At 36.8% G+C, this 17,231-nt stretch overlaps 1 protein-coding gene across 1 annotated transcript in view; it reads left to right on the top strand.

Annotated features, from left to right (window-relative positions):
• Positions 1–17,231, top strand: part of THSD7B (thrombospondin type 1 domain containing 7B) — a 1,096,947-nt gene that overhangs the window by 1,059,336 nt on the left and 20,380 nt on the right. The window contains exons 22-27 of the mRNA XM_066232872.1: positions 1,869–2,028; positions 3,555–3,728; positions 3,829–3,924; positions 6,165–6,247; positions 7,816–8,008; positions 12,187–12,274. Coding sequence (XP_066088969.1) covers positions 1,869–2,028; positions 3,555–3,728; positions 3,829–3,924; positions 6,165–6,247; positions 7,816–8,008; positions 12,187–12,274 — 794 coding nt within the window. The remainder of the gene's footprint in view (positions 1–1,868; positions 2,029–3,554; positions 3,729–3,828; positions 3,925–6,164; positions 6,248–7,815; positions 8,009–12,186; positions 12,275–17,231) is intronic.

Genomic DNA, 17,231 nt, shown 5'->3' with positions numbered 1-17,231 from the left:
GAGCAATTATAAGGTACTTATAAATCAAGTGTGGAAAGTGCCCTGCTGGACAAAGAAATCATTCTTGTTAAAACACCTCTAGAAGAGGATCTGGTGGCCCCAATTTATGAGCCTCCTCAGATTCTTTAGTCTTGAAGTTCCTACAACTTAGACCTCCTTCACATTGCACCTTTTTGCCAATAGGTCCTTGAGTCCTAACTTCCTTATGTAAAGAATTTTTCTCAGCAGCCGCTGTCTACCATCCTGCCCCTCCAGTGGTCTGTCTACAAGCTGCACTTGATACCAAGTAGCTGCTGCGACTGTGCCTTGACCTGGGTGGTGCTCAGCAGATCCATCAACCCCTGGCCCACCTTATCCATGTCCTGGAACACTGTCCTGACTCCTTTAGCTGACCACTTTGACCTTTTTAATTCCTGCCATTGCAAAAGACACCGTAGCTCCAAGGCCTAGCCAATGCAGTCTCCGAGTCCTCCAGTAGATAAGGGATAAGAAGGTGAACTCAAGTTTCCAGTGCAGAGCAGTGACCACACTGTTACCTAAGACTGGATCAGTGGCTGCAACAGATAGCATTCCTGACTGCAGGAGCAAAGGCTTATGCCCTCCTCCCTCTCCCCTCTTCCTCCCCCTACCCCCTCCCTCTCCTGCCCCTCCCTCAATCATATCAGCAGTAGTTATAAAGGCTCTAGCTCTTCCACCAATTTGTGAACATAGTGGGTTGTGAGGATCACACCTTGGCTGCACAGAGCAGTTAACACTCTGTGGGATGAAAGTTGATCAATGAGAGGTAGATTCAAGGAGGAACTGGCACTCATACGCTTCTCCCTTCTTCCCCTCTTGCCACTTCATGGATGCTACTGAGGCATGGCATTGCCCCGTGGCCTGTCCAGGGATGTGAGAAGTGACCTGGACCGCAGCTGTGTTGACTTTGGAAGTTGAGGCAGCTTGGTAACGCTACCTTATATTCATTTTCCTTCCATTCCTGCTTCAGTTCATACACCTTCACTTTTGCCTTCCTGGAATTTCAACACCTTAGTGGAAATGCTTGCTTTAGGCTCTTTTTTTTTAAACATATTTATGCAAAAACCAAGCTATCGTTCCAAAGTTATTAAAATATCCAATGGACTTTTTTTGAAGTAAGAACACCTAAAACTGAGGAAAGAATACTCATCTCATGCGTATCTGACAAAAGTATTACAGTAGGAAACCTTTCATCAGGCAAATGCCTGGGCCAGATAACCACTAAGAGCCTTTCAATTCAAACCTTCTGTTTCTGTGAGACACTACACATTTTTTTTTCAAGAATAATCTGAATAGGAAAAAAGATCTCCAAGGAACATTATTCATCCTAGAAGGCATGCTGGGAAAACGACTCGTGGCAATAGAGAAAATCAGGGTTGCACTGGAAATTCCACATGAGAAAATACTAAATTCACTGTGAGAGAAAAACAAGCAACATAAAAGAAAAATTTATGTCCTGTGGCTGTACATGCTCCCTGGGGGGAGTGATTACAGATTAAGCCATTTTATCCCATACACCTAGACAAATTATGTATTGTTTTCCTTTTTCAGTCAGTTCTGGCTGAGTTTTAAAACGGACAGTCCTATTCTGAGAACAGAAATTCATGGCGTAAATTTGCATTTCTTTTTCAGCTTCTCTGTTAGCTCTCGGAGAATCGCTTAGTGATGCTTTATTGTCAACAATTGAAAGAGAACTCCCAAGAGGAGGAAGCTGCTGAAATATACAACTAGGGTTTATTTATTTATTTATTTACTTACTTACTTATTTATTTTAGCAAAAGGTAACAGGAATCAAAACTCTGAGACACTAATTACTTGGGTAATTCTGGCAGTATCCTTTCCTGTCACAGGGTGGAGACTGTGGGGAAGGAGTCCAGGCCCGCAGCCTTTCCTGTGTGGTCCACAATGGTTCCATCTCCACCTCTGCTGTGCGTGTAGATGATACACAGTGTAGAGACATGCCCCTGCAGGACAGCATCCTGAAACAGCTGTGTTCTGTGCCCTGCCCAGGTATGCAACTTTGAACATTGGAGTGCTTTCTGTGGTGATCTTCTTGTTTATTTTGTATCCTCATTTTTTCTAAATAAGCTCTATCTCATTTTTTCTAAATAAGCTCTATCTCATCAAAACTTCTTAGGCCCTGGCTGGTTGGCTCAGTGGTAGAATGTTGGCCTGGAGTGTGGAAGTCCTGGGTTCGATTCCAGGCTCGGGCATACAGGAGAGGCACACATCTGCTTCTTTCCCCTTCCCCCTTTCTCCTCTCTGTCTCTCTCTTCCCCTCCCGCAGCCAAGGCTCCATTGGAGCAAAGATGGCCTGGGTGCTGAGGATGGCTCCATGGCCTCCGCCTCAGGCGCTAGAATGGTTCCGACCACAATGGAGCAATGCCCCAGATGGGCAGAGATCGCCCTCTGGTGGGCATGCCAGGTGGATCCTGGTCAGCACATGCAGGAGTCTGACTGTATCCCTTCTTCTAACTTTGGAAAAATACAAAAACAAACAAACAAACAAAAAACCTGAAGTTTTAAATTAACTTTTATTAATTTTAATTGTGGTTACAAATTTGGAATGTATCTACAGCTTCAATGGAGGCACTGTAGCCAAGATAAAAAACAAACAAACAACAAAAAATATATATACTAGACTTGAAAATGAAAGAGCTAAGTTAGAATCTTGTCTCTATCACTTCCCTGGTGATTTACCGAGGGCATATGGTCTAACCCCTTTGTGCAATGGTTGCTCCATCTAGAAAATCTATAACTAATACTTCACCTGACAGCACCCAGCACACTGGCCAGCACTCAAAAAATGTTGACTGAATTCATGAGTGGATGAACCTGGGGGATGGCATGGTGTGGACAAATAAGACTGTATGTTTATAAAAGCACTCTGTCAAACAGTCATGTTCTATGTATATAATTGTGAAGGTCATTATTAAATAACATGTTTGACTTTATTTTAATTCTAATAACTTAGGGTTTATGACATAAGTTTAAAGTGACTTTAATATATCCTTATAGTAAGGCATGCAAAATATAAGTGCATGTAAATAAACATATACATACATATGTACATATACACACAAAAATGTGTGTTTAGTTTATTAAATTCAATATTCTTTAGGCTCAATGATATTCCATTTGAATTACCAACTTATTCTCTTTATATAGTTTCTGTGAACATCAGTTTTATGATATCATGCTACTCTTTGAAAACTTCCTTTCATTCTTTCATCTCCCTTTTAAAAAGTTTATTATCACTAGCAGACACATAGCATTCTCTAGATATGGGTATGATTTGAAGCAAAGTGATGCCAGTCTCGTTTTGGCACTCTCTTCCTGAACTAGATTAAACCATAAATTAATCCATCATACTAAGTACTTTCTAATTGGAAAATTGGTACATAGAATGTATGGCATCTGGAACCCACCCCCTCCCTGTGCCACCACCACAGATTTCATGTGAACCCTGTCTGTGAAAATGTTGTCAGGTATCAGTTTCCATGTTGTTTCCCCCTTTGTGCTGCCCAATTGTCCAGGAGACTGCCACTTAACGGAATGGTCAGAATGGAGCACATGTGAATTAACCTGCATCCATGGAAGAAGCTTTGAGACTATGGGCCGCCAATCTAGGTCAAGGACATTTATAATTCAGTCTTTTGAAAACCAAGACAGCTGCCCCCAGCAGATTCTGGAAACACGTCCTTGTACAGGTACTAAGAGCACTATTCAACTCTCACCTTTGATTGATTAAACCTGTTCTCATTTTGTGTCAGGTGTAATAGAACTGCTTGTTATCGTATTTGCTTGCAGGAGGCAAATGTTATCAGTACACATGGAAAGCAAGTCTTTGGAACAATAATGAACGAACCGTATGGTGCCAACGTTCAGATGGCATTAATGTAACAGGTATTCCTACCTAAGTTTCATGTGGGTACTTGCAAATGATCTCAGAGTGTTGCTGTTTATAAGGAGAATTAGCTTACGAATTATAAGCAAGGAAAAACTGGACAGATGACTTTAGATGATCTTCTTGTCAAATTGTCATTAAACCTTTGCATCTCAGAAAGCAAACAATTTTATTTCAAGATCAAATAGATCAGACAACTTAAAGAAATAACCTGAAACACAATAAAATTTTCTTAAATATCATAAACTGAGAAAAAGATTGAAAAAGACAGATTTCGGCTTAAAATAATGGTCTCTGAAATTTTAAAATATGTACCTTCTTAGTAAAAAGCTTTTGAGGGCTTAACTCAACATATATACATACTTAGATACCATATTATATGCTTATATATTATATTATAATAAAACAGAGAAATAGAAATAAAAGAGTTTATTAGGATATACAAAATATTTGGATATTTGTTAATGCTTCAAAAAATTTGATGCAAATTATAGTTGCTTATATCTATTCACTAGAAGCCTAGTTTCTGAAGATTGTGCTAGTCGTGATTATTATTTAATATCTAAATATAAACTGAGGGAAATGTTCTTTGTTATGATGGTGGTTACAGTTTGATTTACAAATAAGCTTAATAATTTTAAAGGTTTTTATGCATTTTATTGGAGGAAATTAAATTGCTATTGTTTTAACTTATTACTGGGTTAACAACTCATATAGAAATTCTTCTATAGGAACAGAATTGTCAACTTTGTCTTCTCCTTGTGTGTTTGTTTTTGCATCATTGCTATTCCCTCTAATCCATAGTTTAGTCATAAAATAATTTATTTTAAGCTTATTGTACATTTTGTAAGTTGTTAAAACAAAATATATGGTAAATCAACCTGACAAGGAACACAGAAAGCATCATGTATACTCTGCAATATGAGAGTTAAAGTGGTGTGGGTTACCCTATCAAATTCTCTGCATGGAGTATTTCATGCATAAAATACACGTGGACATCTGGTGAATGAGCTCAGGTTACTACTACCACCTGCTAACTGTTATTAGAGCTTCATTTCATTCTTAAAAATTTAAACAAAAATGTTGTATAAACTCTGTGCATTCAAATATTTTCTTCTCAGTTCCCAAGAGATCCTCTCCTGCAGGGGTCCACACACTGCACTTAGAACATCACTGGTTTAGAAAGTGAAAAACACCACCTTCAAACACAATTGGTAGCAACAGGAAAGTATGATTATTGCCACTAATGCCCAAATTAATAACTTCACACCAACGTGCTAATTCTAGAGTGTGTGTGTGTGTGTGTGTGTGTGTGTGTGTATGATTTTTTATTCCAAGTAACTGAGGACTTGGCTGGTTCATCTTCAGGCAAAGTGTAGATCTGACTGTTCTCAGTCTACACTTCCTTATGCACAAAGCTTTTTGCTAGCTACAAATCAAATTGTAACTGGTTAATAATTATATTAAGGCAAAGACTACAGTCTATAAATGCAACCAATACTATAAATAAGGTTTAACTACTACTGCCCTTGAATATTATGCAACTTCTTTGCTTACTACTTAGAATCCAGGAAGCAAGTAAGTGATTTTTAGAACATATAGTGGATGCATTATTTCATCCACTAACTCAAACATATTTGTTAAATACTGTGTCAAGTACTATAAGTACCGTGTCAGGTGTATGATTGCCCCTCCTGGAGGTTCTACATTGTTCTTAAAATATATGCGGGGGTCAGTGTGTGTGTGTGTGTCCTGGTAGAAATATGTTACCAAAGTGCATATTCTGGCCCTATAAATTAATGGCCTTTTTTTAGTACTCGGTTGTTGGGAATTGGTGTGGTACCTGTTGGGGTATTCCAGAACTGGAAGAAATTATATGTAGAATGTCTCGAGCAGATATATTTTATGCTCCTGAGCTTAAATTGAGATTTCACAGATTCCTCGACTGATGCTGGCACTCACAGACTTTGCCCTCAAGCATAGCCATGTGGTAGAATCACATTGTCAGTAGCAGGTATAAAAAAATCTACTATAAATAGCTTCTGTTGGCAGAGCCTCCCGTCTCAAACAATTCACCTGGAGTAATCAATAAAATAAGACTGGGCCACAGGTTAGCAAATAGATTTAAAAAATAATAATAATACTATTACAAAGTGTCCAGTACCAGAGAGGGGAAAAAACTGTTTTTTAATGTTCATCATAGAAAAATCTGCGAACAATGGTGGGATTTTCTTTGTAGGAGGCTGCTCCCCTCAGGCACGTCCTGCTGCTACCCGACAGTGTAACCCGGCCTGCAGAAAACCTTTCTCCTACTGTACACAGGTGAGTCACCAGCTGAAGACGCCTACAGGATTTTAATTACTGTTACGCATATGCTGTTGGATGTTTTCTAGTCTGCTAGAGCCAAGCGGCAGTTCCCTGTGCCCACGATACCATCTAGAGGCATTTGCAGGAGTAATCACAGTAAGAATTTCTTTGCAGGGACAGGTATTAAGGCAAGCAGTCTTTTTTTTTTTCTGTAAACCTGTTTATAGGCAAATCATTTTTTTAGGTAGCTAATTTATATGAGCTCTATTTATAAATAAATATTCCATTGATTTACTCTTTCATCTACCTGAACATTTTTGAAATTATAAATGCACTTTTATATATGCTAAATGCCATTTAGTAAAATTAACTGCACTACAAATACTATAGTGTAAGTTTTTGTTCACTTTAAATAAATTAAGTAAATGCCTATAAATAAAAAATTATATATTTGTGTATACACAAAAACACATATATTTTTTTTTTTTCGTAAGTTGGAAACGGGGAGGCAGTTAGACTCCCGCATATGCCTGACCGGGATCCACCCGGCATGCCCACCAGGGGGCGATGGGGATGCTCTGGCCATCTGGGGCATCGCTCTGCCGCAACCAGAGCCATTCTAGCGCCTGAGGCAGAGGCCACAGAGCCATCCTCAGCGCCCAGAATGGAGCCTCGGAGGGGAAGAGAGAGACAGAGAGGAAGGAGAGGGGGAGGGGTGGAGAAGCAGGTGGGCACTTCTCCTGTGTGCCCTGGCCGGGAATCGAACCTGGGACTCCCGCATGCCAGGCCGACTCTGAGCCAACCGCTCTACCACTGAGCCAACCGGCCAGGGCCCACATATAAAAATTTTAAGCAGAACTCTCTCTCCCTTTTCTCCCTTAATGCAATCTGCCACAGCTCAGGAGATAATGCAAAATGTGCAATGTATTCTAATCAGTGGCACTGATAATGTAGTTTTTAAAAAAGTTATGTCATGTTCCTTAAACAGCTTTCTTCTTTTCCATGGGCACCTTTGGTGAAGTCATTATTTTTTTGTCCCTTGGGTTGCCCTCCTTGAGTGAAGAACCAAGTTTACAAGCAGAAAAGTAGGTCATTCTAGTTATTGATCAATAGTAGCAGGGAAGAGAGGCATTCAGCATCTGGGGCAGCAACAAAGCTCAAAGAACACAGAACTCAGAGAAAACACGTACCTCATTCCTGTTGCTTGGCTTCTCATTGTCAAGGGCAGAAATCTGAAATAGCTGGGAGGAAAAGTTAAGGATAATTTGATTAAATACCTTAAACTCTCTGTGAGAGAGAAAAGGATGTGGTTAACACCCCCTATTGACAAAATGATTGTAATTGATATTTGGAAGGTGTAAGAATTGTAAGCCATTAGAAAAAGTTGATGATTTATTTTAAGTTGACTTTGGAATTCAGAAAGATGAACTACTTACTGGATTCTCATGTCTTTGGGAAGTCAGTTGCTGAAAATCCCTCAATTGCCATGACATAAGCAAATATCAAGTGATTCCAACATTTAAATTATTTTCTTATCTGCAGTATTCATTGTGTAGCCATAAAAATATATTTTTATGTTGTAGGGCGGAGTCTGTGGTTGTGAGAAGGGTTATACAGAGATAATGAGATCAAATGGTTTTCTGGATTACTGCATGAAAGTACCTGGCTCAGAGGATAAAAAAGCTCATGTGAAAAATCTTGCTGGGAAAAACAGACCTGTGAATTCAAAAATACATGATATTTTTAAAGAATGGTCTCTTCAACCCCTTGATCCAGGTGTGTTTCAGTTATGTGTTAAGAAATGTAAATTTTCTTATGGGGAACTAGGGTTCATATTGTGAACAATGTTCATGGCTGCAAAGATGCAGGAAAGAAAGGAAAAAGAAGTGAAGATGCACTATTTCGAGTTCAGGATTTCTCAAATTTGAGTGTTGGATAATGTACGATCTTTTTTCAATGTATTGCTAAGGATAAGTCTGTCAACCCTAGTCTACGAGACACTATAGTAACAAAAATGTTAACCTTTAAAAATATCTTATAATTGTAAATTATTTATGCACCAGTGTATGCTTTTACAACTATGAATTTTGTACATAATTTAAATTAAGAGCAAAATGTAGACTAGGTTCACAGGAACATGCAGATACCTTAGGACATGTCCGTTGACCCTATCTGGTTTGAGAAACACTGGTGAAACAATAGGGGGCATCAGTTTCAAAGGCAGACAGACCCTGTTTGCATCATGGCTCAGAATGTGCCTGTTTTGTGATTGAGTATAAGTTCTTCACCTCTCTGGACCTGTTTCCTCCTCTGTGAGATCAATGTAGAGTCACCTACCCTGCAGGCTGTCTGGGTATTAGTGCCGTGTCAGGCCTGCAGGACTCAGGAATTTGTGCTTATTAAGCACAGGAATAAACATTTATTAAATGCATCCTTTTAATCTCTTGGTTTTGTGCTGTTTATATTGCATGCATCTTCTCATTATGTTCTTGCCACCCAATGAGATGCTATTATTCTCATTTTAGAGATGAGGAGTCTGAAACTTACCATGCAAATGAATTTTAACAAAGTCACACCACTAGTAAGTGACAGCCAGGTTTGAAAGGAAGGTCATTACAGCCTTTACATAACATTAGTCTCTGCATCCAACCTAGTGAAGTGGGCAGAAAATAAAAGCAAGATACCCTGCCTATCACACATACCTCTTCTAAGAAATGAAATGCTACTAATGACTGAGCAAAGTGGCATAACTGATGGGGCAGGGAGAGGGAAGACACAGACAGCGCTCAAGCAATATATACCCTGGGAACTTCCTTACAAACCCTAAGCTTTTTCCAGAATAAAAGTGCCTTGATGATGTGCTTAAATAAACAAAATCAGATCCCCACCCCAAAGAACCCTATCTGGTGAGAGAAACCTGATGTACACTCCTCACAAAACCTTTAAGGATGACCACAATATCTTAACTCACTTTTGATTCCCCTATAGGTCTGGGTATGCCATAATTGTTTAAAAACCTCTTATTCAGGTTGTGACTAAGTTGGCAGTTTATTTAATTTTGAAGGATAAATGATATGTAGCCAGGCTCACTTGTTGCTTGTAGACCATATTTCAGAAGAGAATTAGGATGAGTTTCCAAAGAAATGAGTCTTCAGATCCATAATTGATGTCTTTAACCTTTGGGGTTCTAGGTAAAGCATAAATAATATGTATGTAAATATAAATGTTTGTGTCTAGGTATATGAGTATGTATGTGTGTCTAGGCATATGTATATATACACATGTGTATATATATATATATATACACATATATTCACACATTATTGTATTAATCTAGGAAAAGAGGTTATAACTTTTGTCTTCATGATGAGAGTATAAATTGGATCAACCTCTAGGAGAGCATTTAGGTAATATAGATCATACATTGTGACCTAAAATCTCTATCCTAGCAATTCATCATATAAATATATACACATATACTAAAATAAATATATAAATGCTATTCTTATACAATTGTGGTTATATAGCACAGGAGTGGAAACAACATGAATGTGTATAAATAGAATAATGAGAAAACAAAAATGATGCAATTATTCAGTATATCATAGATACATTTTTTAAAAATGAAATAGGCGTTTATGAACCACAATTGAAATTTTTCTTATCATATATTTTTAAGTGAAAAGGAGTACAAATGAAAGGAAATGATATGCATCTTTGTGTCTTTTAAAAGCTGTGTATATATTTGTGTGTACATACAAATATGCCTCCATATTTATTCTGTTTGCATATGCAAAAACAAGTGTGAACTGATTCACAAGGAAACTGGTAGGAGTAATAATAGCTCCTGGGGCAGGGACTGAGAGAGATGGCAGGAAGACGTATTTTTCACCACTTGTATATACCTTTTTATAGTTTGAAGTTTGGCCTTATCCATTATGTTATTATTAAAAGTTATATCCTTTTTTTTAATTAGCATACTTAAAAGTCATAGGTCACATACCTCTCTGCTGGAGATTTCAAGACACTGGACTCTCCCAAAACTTCAACTCTGTTTGATTTAGGGGTAGTAAGATTAAAGGGACATTTTCACCCCAGGGAGACTTTTTAAAATTATCAGTGTAAAAAACTCATCCTAGGGGATTTCATCATTAGTGTTTCAAAGAGATCAGAATCAAAACTTTTTGAAAAGATTTTGACCATAGAAAAATATCATTGCTACATTGAAACCTCATTCTAAAACCTGACTGAGGCTTGAAAGTGCCTTGTAAACAAAAACTATTATAGGTGATTATAATATAATTGAATGTAATTATGATTTTATTCCAAAGACATATTGTTTACAACATATTCTGATTCTTTTATCCCATGAAAACATTTAAAATAAGATGCTAATATCTGTTTATTAGACTTGCAGTTAATTACGTTCATGTAGTATAGTGAACCTTCTGTGTGTATCTTTCGAAAAAAATAAAGTTCCTTTGTCATCCAATTCTAAGTTTAATTAACTATATGCTCACAAGAAATAGAGCAAAAACCACTGGAGTTACAAAAACAAGTCAAATTTCTATCATATAAAGAAAAAACATGTATGCACTCAAGTTATTCCTAATACAATAGAAGTCACAAAATTAATCAGACTATTGAGCTAATGTATTTTTCTTTAACTCTAGTAAATATCAAATCCAAAATAATGTATATTTTTGTTAAGCCAAATTCAGAGGGACCCGAAACATGAAGGACAGGAACAAGGTCCGTGGATTACACATCAAAGCTTTATTGTCTAGCTTGGCCAAGCGGCGGGAACTCCGACAGAAATCAGAAATCTGATGGAGAGCACGCCGGCCCTTTGTTCTACTTAGTTTTTATAGTTTTGTAAGTGGGAAGTACAGAAGCAAAAATTGCAATTAGGAGCCCCTTATCGCTATTGGTTATAGTCATATGTCCTTTAACATGATAGGACCACGTTCAATTTGCAAGCCATACATCATTTTGGAGAAAACAAAATTTACAAGCCAACACAATGGTAGAAAGATGTCTCTTTACATATTAAAGGCATTCTTATATTATCTAGTGTTTATCTGCCATCTCTCTGTCCAGAGTCACACACGCATTTACATAGGAGAGGTAGTTGGTAGTTTCGGTGGGGACAAATGCCCGTGAATGACTCATTGCTATAAGAAAAGGTTTATTTTGGCTTTTCTCTCCCTGTATCTGGCTAGCCATTCACCCTTTTCCCCATAGGCATGGTGGAATGTCTGGGAATCCATGTTTCCCTCCCCTTTGCATTTACAATACAATGCCAAGGGCTATCCTGACTATGCCAATCACACAGTGCAGAGACTATTCTCACAATCTCTCTGCACACCTTAACCCAAATTAATAAAATGTTCTCCAAGCCTTTTAAAATAATAATATTAATTCTGTAGCCTTTGGTACTACTTTACAACACCTGTGGGTGAAAAGGCTCAGTGGCTCCTCATTTTTACACACATGGTTATAATTTTACAGTAATTTGGTAAATAGATTAATTTATTTAGTCACAAAGTTTTTTATCACTCAACATTCTTCAAGAAGAAAAATCAACAAAAATTATCATGATAATTTTCTTTGCATGCAGGGTTGTTTCTTAACTATAGTTTGTTTCCTTGTTTATGTGGTAAAGCATGTATTACAATACTTTTGTATTACATGTGTAAGATAATACACAAAAATAAATATAGAGAGCTTGGCCAGCTGTTAGATTTTATGAAGTAGTGATTGTCAGTGTTTATTTAGCACTGTGAAATTTCTGATATACTAACATATATTTGATAGCTGTCACAATGGAGTATTTCTGTTTATGACTTATGGAAGACTCAGAGTTCAGATAAGAAATAAATAATAAATAAATTCAGATGAGAAAATAAAGATGTTGTATGCTAAGCTTGTTGTTTTATCTCTATTTTAAACAGATGGCCGAGTAAAAATGTGGGTTTATGGTGTTTCAGGTGGTGGTTTTCTTATCATGATTTTGCTAGTCTTTACTTCCTACCTTGTTTGGTAAGTACTAATTATTAGTTCTTGCTCCATGTTTTTATATGTATTGTGTTATCCTAAAAAGAAACATGTCAGGATCAATGGCCTTTATAATAGGACACTTGAACCCACAAATGATCACAAACAGTAAAATTGTTGAATACTTGTAGTTGGAATGAGAAATCATTATCTTTACTGGTCTCTTTTGAAATAATATTCTTTTATTTGATTTTCAAATAACATCAGACAATACATGAGAGCGAGCATTGTTCAGGACTTTCTCATTTTAGCATTTTGATTTGAATCAGTCGGTTCCAGCTGGCAGCTGTTTTAACTGCCATCTCCTGGCACCTCCAGGGGACTGCTGTGTGGGTCCCAGTCCCAGAGATTTTTCTTTCATTAGTTTTATGTGTAGCTAGGTCATCTATGTGTATAAAAGTACCCCAAGTAATACTAATATGCAGCTAAATCTGAGAACAATTACTCTAGATAATTTTAGTTCTTAAATTTTTCTATTTTTACCAGTTAGGTTAGAGGGACCAGTTAGTTCAAACAACCTGTTGTTATCTTTTAATTGTAGATCCCAGTATTTATATCAATAAGCTATTTGAGAGAATTTTTCAATTCCAGGAACCCCATTTTGTAAGTGACTAGTTCCTGAAAATTTATTCTCAGAAAAGGATGATCAAATTTTTGTATAAAATATATTTTAGTTGATGAGCTTCTCTTGAAACTAGGTAGAAGTAAATAGATATTTTCAAGTAAATATTTTATTAGTTTTCTAAGAATAATTTTTAATGGTTTCTTTTTATTATTTTCATGAGATCAGTGTCACTTTACTTTTTTCTCCAAATTGAGAATCATCAGCTGATTCATACACTATTTCCTTGAAAATTTCCATCCCAGTTTTATTCTCAATTCAAGTCCAGCTTTTGTAATTTAGCCTCAAATTTGGTTTCCAGGGCTCTACAGGTTCTTAAACCTTTGCTCTTGGTCAGCAAAAGTAAGAGAAGAAAAAAGATGACTTTAATTTTTTTTTACTACCTATAGTGATAGAAATTGAATTTCTAGAAATTGGATTCCTCTTCAACTTATTTTTCCTTTCATAGGGTTGTAGTAAAAAGTAACTCCTTATGTTAATCATTCACACTATAATTTAATTATTTAGCTAGTTATAAATATTTGAATTGATAAATTTTGTAAGTATTTCCTAGATTCTGTTTTAATGAACAAAGGTGAAGTTGAAAGCCTTATATGAAGTTCAGTGATAGCAAGTATTCACCCTCAGAAAAGATTAGAAAAAGAGGAGAGTTTAAAATAGCAGCAAAAAAACAACAACAAAAAAACAGGAGCCTTGACAAATAAGAAATTGCTCTTCAAGAAATGGACTAATAAAGTATAAAATAATCAGACAATCTACTAGTCTTTGAAAGCTTGAATGTGTTCTAGTTATTAATAGCTACATTTACAATTCCAGATTCTATGGCTCCTACTTCCCTCAAATATTTAGGAGATCTAAAATTAACATTTAGTAATGCTCATAGTTTGCCTTTTTATGTTTCTTCATTTCCTCCAACTTAAAACTGAGTTACCCTTAATCCATTTCTTCAATTATAAATATTTACTGAGGCCTTGCCTCTATGACTGTAGGTTGTGGGGATTAATCAGGTACATCACTGAATTCCAATAACAAACAATTTTCTGGAGATGTTTAATATAAAAAATATCAGTGAAATTTTCTTTCAATTTTTAGTGATAAAATTACATAAATATTTATATTCACTATTTTTCATATCCTTTTTTTTTTTTTTCACCTTCAGTGCCTGGTCTTGATCATCCCTCTTTGGAAAGTAACACAATATCACCATATTTAGACCCATTACAAATTCTCCTTTCTCCAGTCTGCAGCCAGATTAGTGTTCCTAAAATTTAGTGAGGTGGTCAGCCTCTCTCCTACTCAGACACCAACTGTGACTTCCTATGAAAGCAAAATGAAAGTTATAATTTGGCTTATCAAGCCAGTCAACCAAATCTTCCACAATTTGAACCCAAACCACTCTTTCAATTTTTATCTTCTACTATTATCCTATGCCCTGGAAAGTTTGATGGACTGTATATTCTCAAATATACTTAAGTCCTTGTTTTATTATTGAAGAAAATTTATTTACAAAAGAAAAATATTTACTTAATTAATAAACTTCTTATTTTGATGACATAGTAAATTTTCTACTATAGTATTTAACCAATGTACTTAGTTATACCTTTGCATCAATAATCCTACATTATATATTATTTCATTTTTATTAAAATATAATTTTCTCTAATTTCATAACTTTTATTTAAAGTTAGCATATATCTTTCCAATCAGACACTTCATCATCGTTGTAGTTTCCCATTCCACAGTCAAATTCAGTTTTTCAAGTTGAGTGTATTTCCTTTCATTCAGATGGTTTGAGATATAACACTCCTTTCAGTTTGTGTTGTTATCTCAGAAGTTTAATCCCAAGACCCAAGTACCTATTCACTTATATTAGGGAATATGGCCATTTTATTTGTACTGTGCAAATGTGTGTATGTGTCTGTGTGTGTGTGTTAGTATATACAGGGGTCCTTGGATTACACCACTGTTCTGTTCTTACGACATTGACATAACCCAAATTTTGATGTAAGTTGAAACACACCCTAGCCTAAATCACTTACCTATCCTAACACAGGTGTAAAATCATAATCTAGGACATAAAAACACAACTGACTCACAGAAAAAGGAAAAGGATATAAATATACTGTTCTGTACACTGTACTGTGTATTCTTCGGCCACATACAACCAAACTAGTTTGCCCACATAGTCTGTAAGTATGATGCTAATGTTGTAAGCCAAAACACTCATGTCTCAATTTTCTTAAGGTTTTTTTTGTATGTTTCTGAAGTGAGAAGCAGGGAGGCAGAGAGACAGACTCCTGCTTGCGCCTGATTGGGATCCACCAGGCAAGCCCACTAGGGGTGATGCTCTGCCCATCTGGGGCATTGCTCCTTTGAAACTGAAGCCATTCTAGCATCTGAGGTGGAGGCCATGGAGCCATCCTCAGCACCAGGGCCAACTTTGCTCCAATGGAGCCTTGGCTGCGGGAGGAGAAGAGAGAGACAGAGAGGAAGGAGAGGGAAAAGGGTGGAGAAGCAGATGGGCGCTTCTCCTGTGTGCCCTGGCCAGGAATTGAACCTGGGACTTCCAGACACTGGGCCAAAGCTCTACCACTGAGCCAACCGGCCAGGGCCAATTTTTTTTACTTTTTTATGGTAGTGAGCATTATAAACTCAAAATGTTGTATGTCGAGACTGTCATAACCAGAGGACCCCTGTATGTACATATGTATGTAAATAGTAACCATTTAAAAAACAACTTTCTGTGTTATAAAGACAGTTCCTCATAATATGAAAGATTTAAAGGGGCTGAATATAAGGCTACAGCTTCTGTTTGTAGGATAATTTGGGGGGGGACAAGTAACTTATTTAGAGCACTTAGGATAGTACCTTCTAATTTCACAAGGAGGCTTTTTCTGCTTTCATGGCTTATACATTATATCTCACTAATCTAGAATGAACTATTTCTTTTTTTTTTTAATAAATTTTTATTAATGGTAATGGGATGACATTAATAAATCAGGGTACATATATTCAAAGAAAACATGTCTAGGTTATTTTGTCATTAAATTATGTTGCATACCCCTCGCCCAAAGTCAGATTGTCCTCCGCCACCCTCTATCTAGTTTTCTGTGCCCCTCCCCCTCCCCCTAACTCTCTCCCTCCCTCCCTCCCATGTCCTCCCTCCCCTCACCCCTGGTAACCACCACACTCTTGTCCATGTCTCTTAGTCTCATTTTTATGTTCCACCAATGTATGGAATCATGTAGTTCTTGTTTTTTTCTGATTTACTTATTTCACTCCTTATAATGTTATCAAGATCCCACCATTTTGCTGTAAATGATCTGATGTCATCATTTCTTATGGCTGAGTAGTATTCCATAGTGTATATGTGCCACATCTTCTTTATCCAGTCTTCTATTGAAGGGCTTTTTGGTTGTTTCCATGTCTTGGCCACTGTGAACAGTGCTGCAATGAACATGGGGCTACATGTGTCTTCACGTATCAATGTTTCTGAGGTTTTGGGGTATATACCCAGTAGAGGGATTGCTGGGTCATAAGGTAGTTCTATTTGCAGTTTTTTGAGGAACCACCATACTTTCCTCCATAATGGTTGTACTACTTTACAGTCCCACCAACAGTGAATGAGGGTTCCTTTTTCTCCACAGCCTCTCCAACATTTGCTATTACCCGTCTTGTTGATAATAGCTAATCTAACAGGGGTGAGGTGGTATCTCATTGTAGTTTTGATTTGCATTTCTCTAATAACTAATGAAGCTGAGCATCTTTTCATATATCTGTTGGCCATTTGTATCTCTTCCTGGGAGAAGTGTCTGTTCATGTCCTCTTCCCATTTTTTTATTGGATTGTTTGTTTGTTTGTTGTTGAGTTTTATGAGTTCTTTGTAAATTTTGGATATTAGGCCCTTATCTGAGCTGTTGTTTGAAAATATGATTTCCCATTTAGTTGGCTGTCTGTTTATTTTGGTATCAGTTTCTCTTGCTGAGCAAAAACTATTTATTCTGATGTAGTCCCATTCATTTATCTTTGCCTTCAGTTCTCTTGCCATTGGAGTCAAGTTCATAAAATGTTCTTTAAAACCCAGGTCCATGATTTTAGTACCTATGTCTTCTTCTATGTACTTTATTGTTTCAGGTCTTATATTTAGGTCTTTGATCCATTTTGAATTAATTTTAGTACACGGGGACAGGCTGTAGTCGAGTTTCATTCTTTTGCATGTGGCTTTCCAGTTTTCCCAACACCATTTGTTGAAGAGGCTTTCTTTTCTCCATTGTGTGTTGTTGGCCCCTTTATCAAAGATTATTTGACCATATATATGTG

The sequence above is a fragment of the Saccopteryx bilineata genome, chromosome 5 (assembly GCF_036850765.1).
Source record: "Saccopteryx bilineata isolate mSacBil1 chromosome 5, mSacBil1_pri_phased_curated, whole genome shotgun sequence".
Taxonomy (NCBI): Eukaryota; Metazoa; Chordata; class Mammalia; order Chiroptera; family Emballonuridae; genus Saccopteryx; species Saccopteryx bilineata.
The sequence above is the reverse complement of the archived record's forward strand: the minus strand, read 5'-3'. Positions and strand labels throughout refer to the sequence as shown.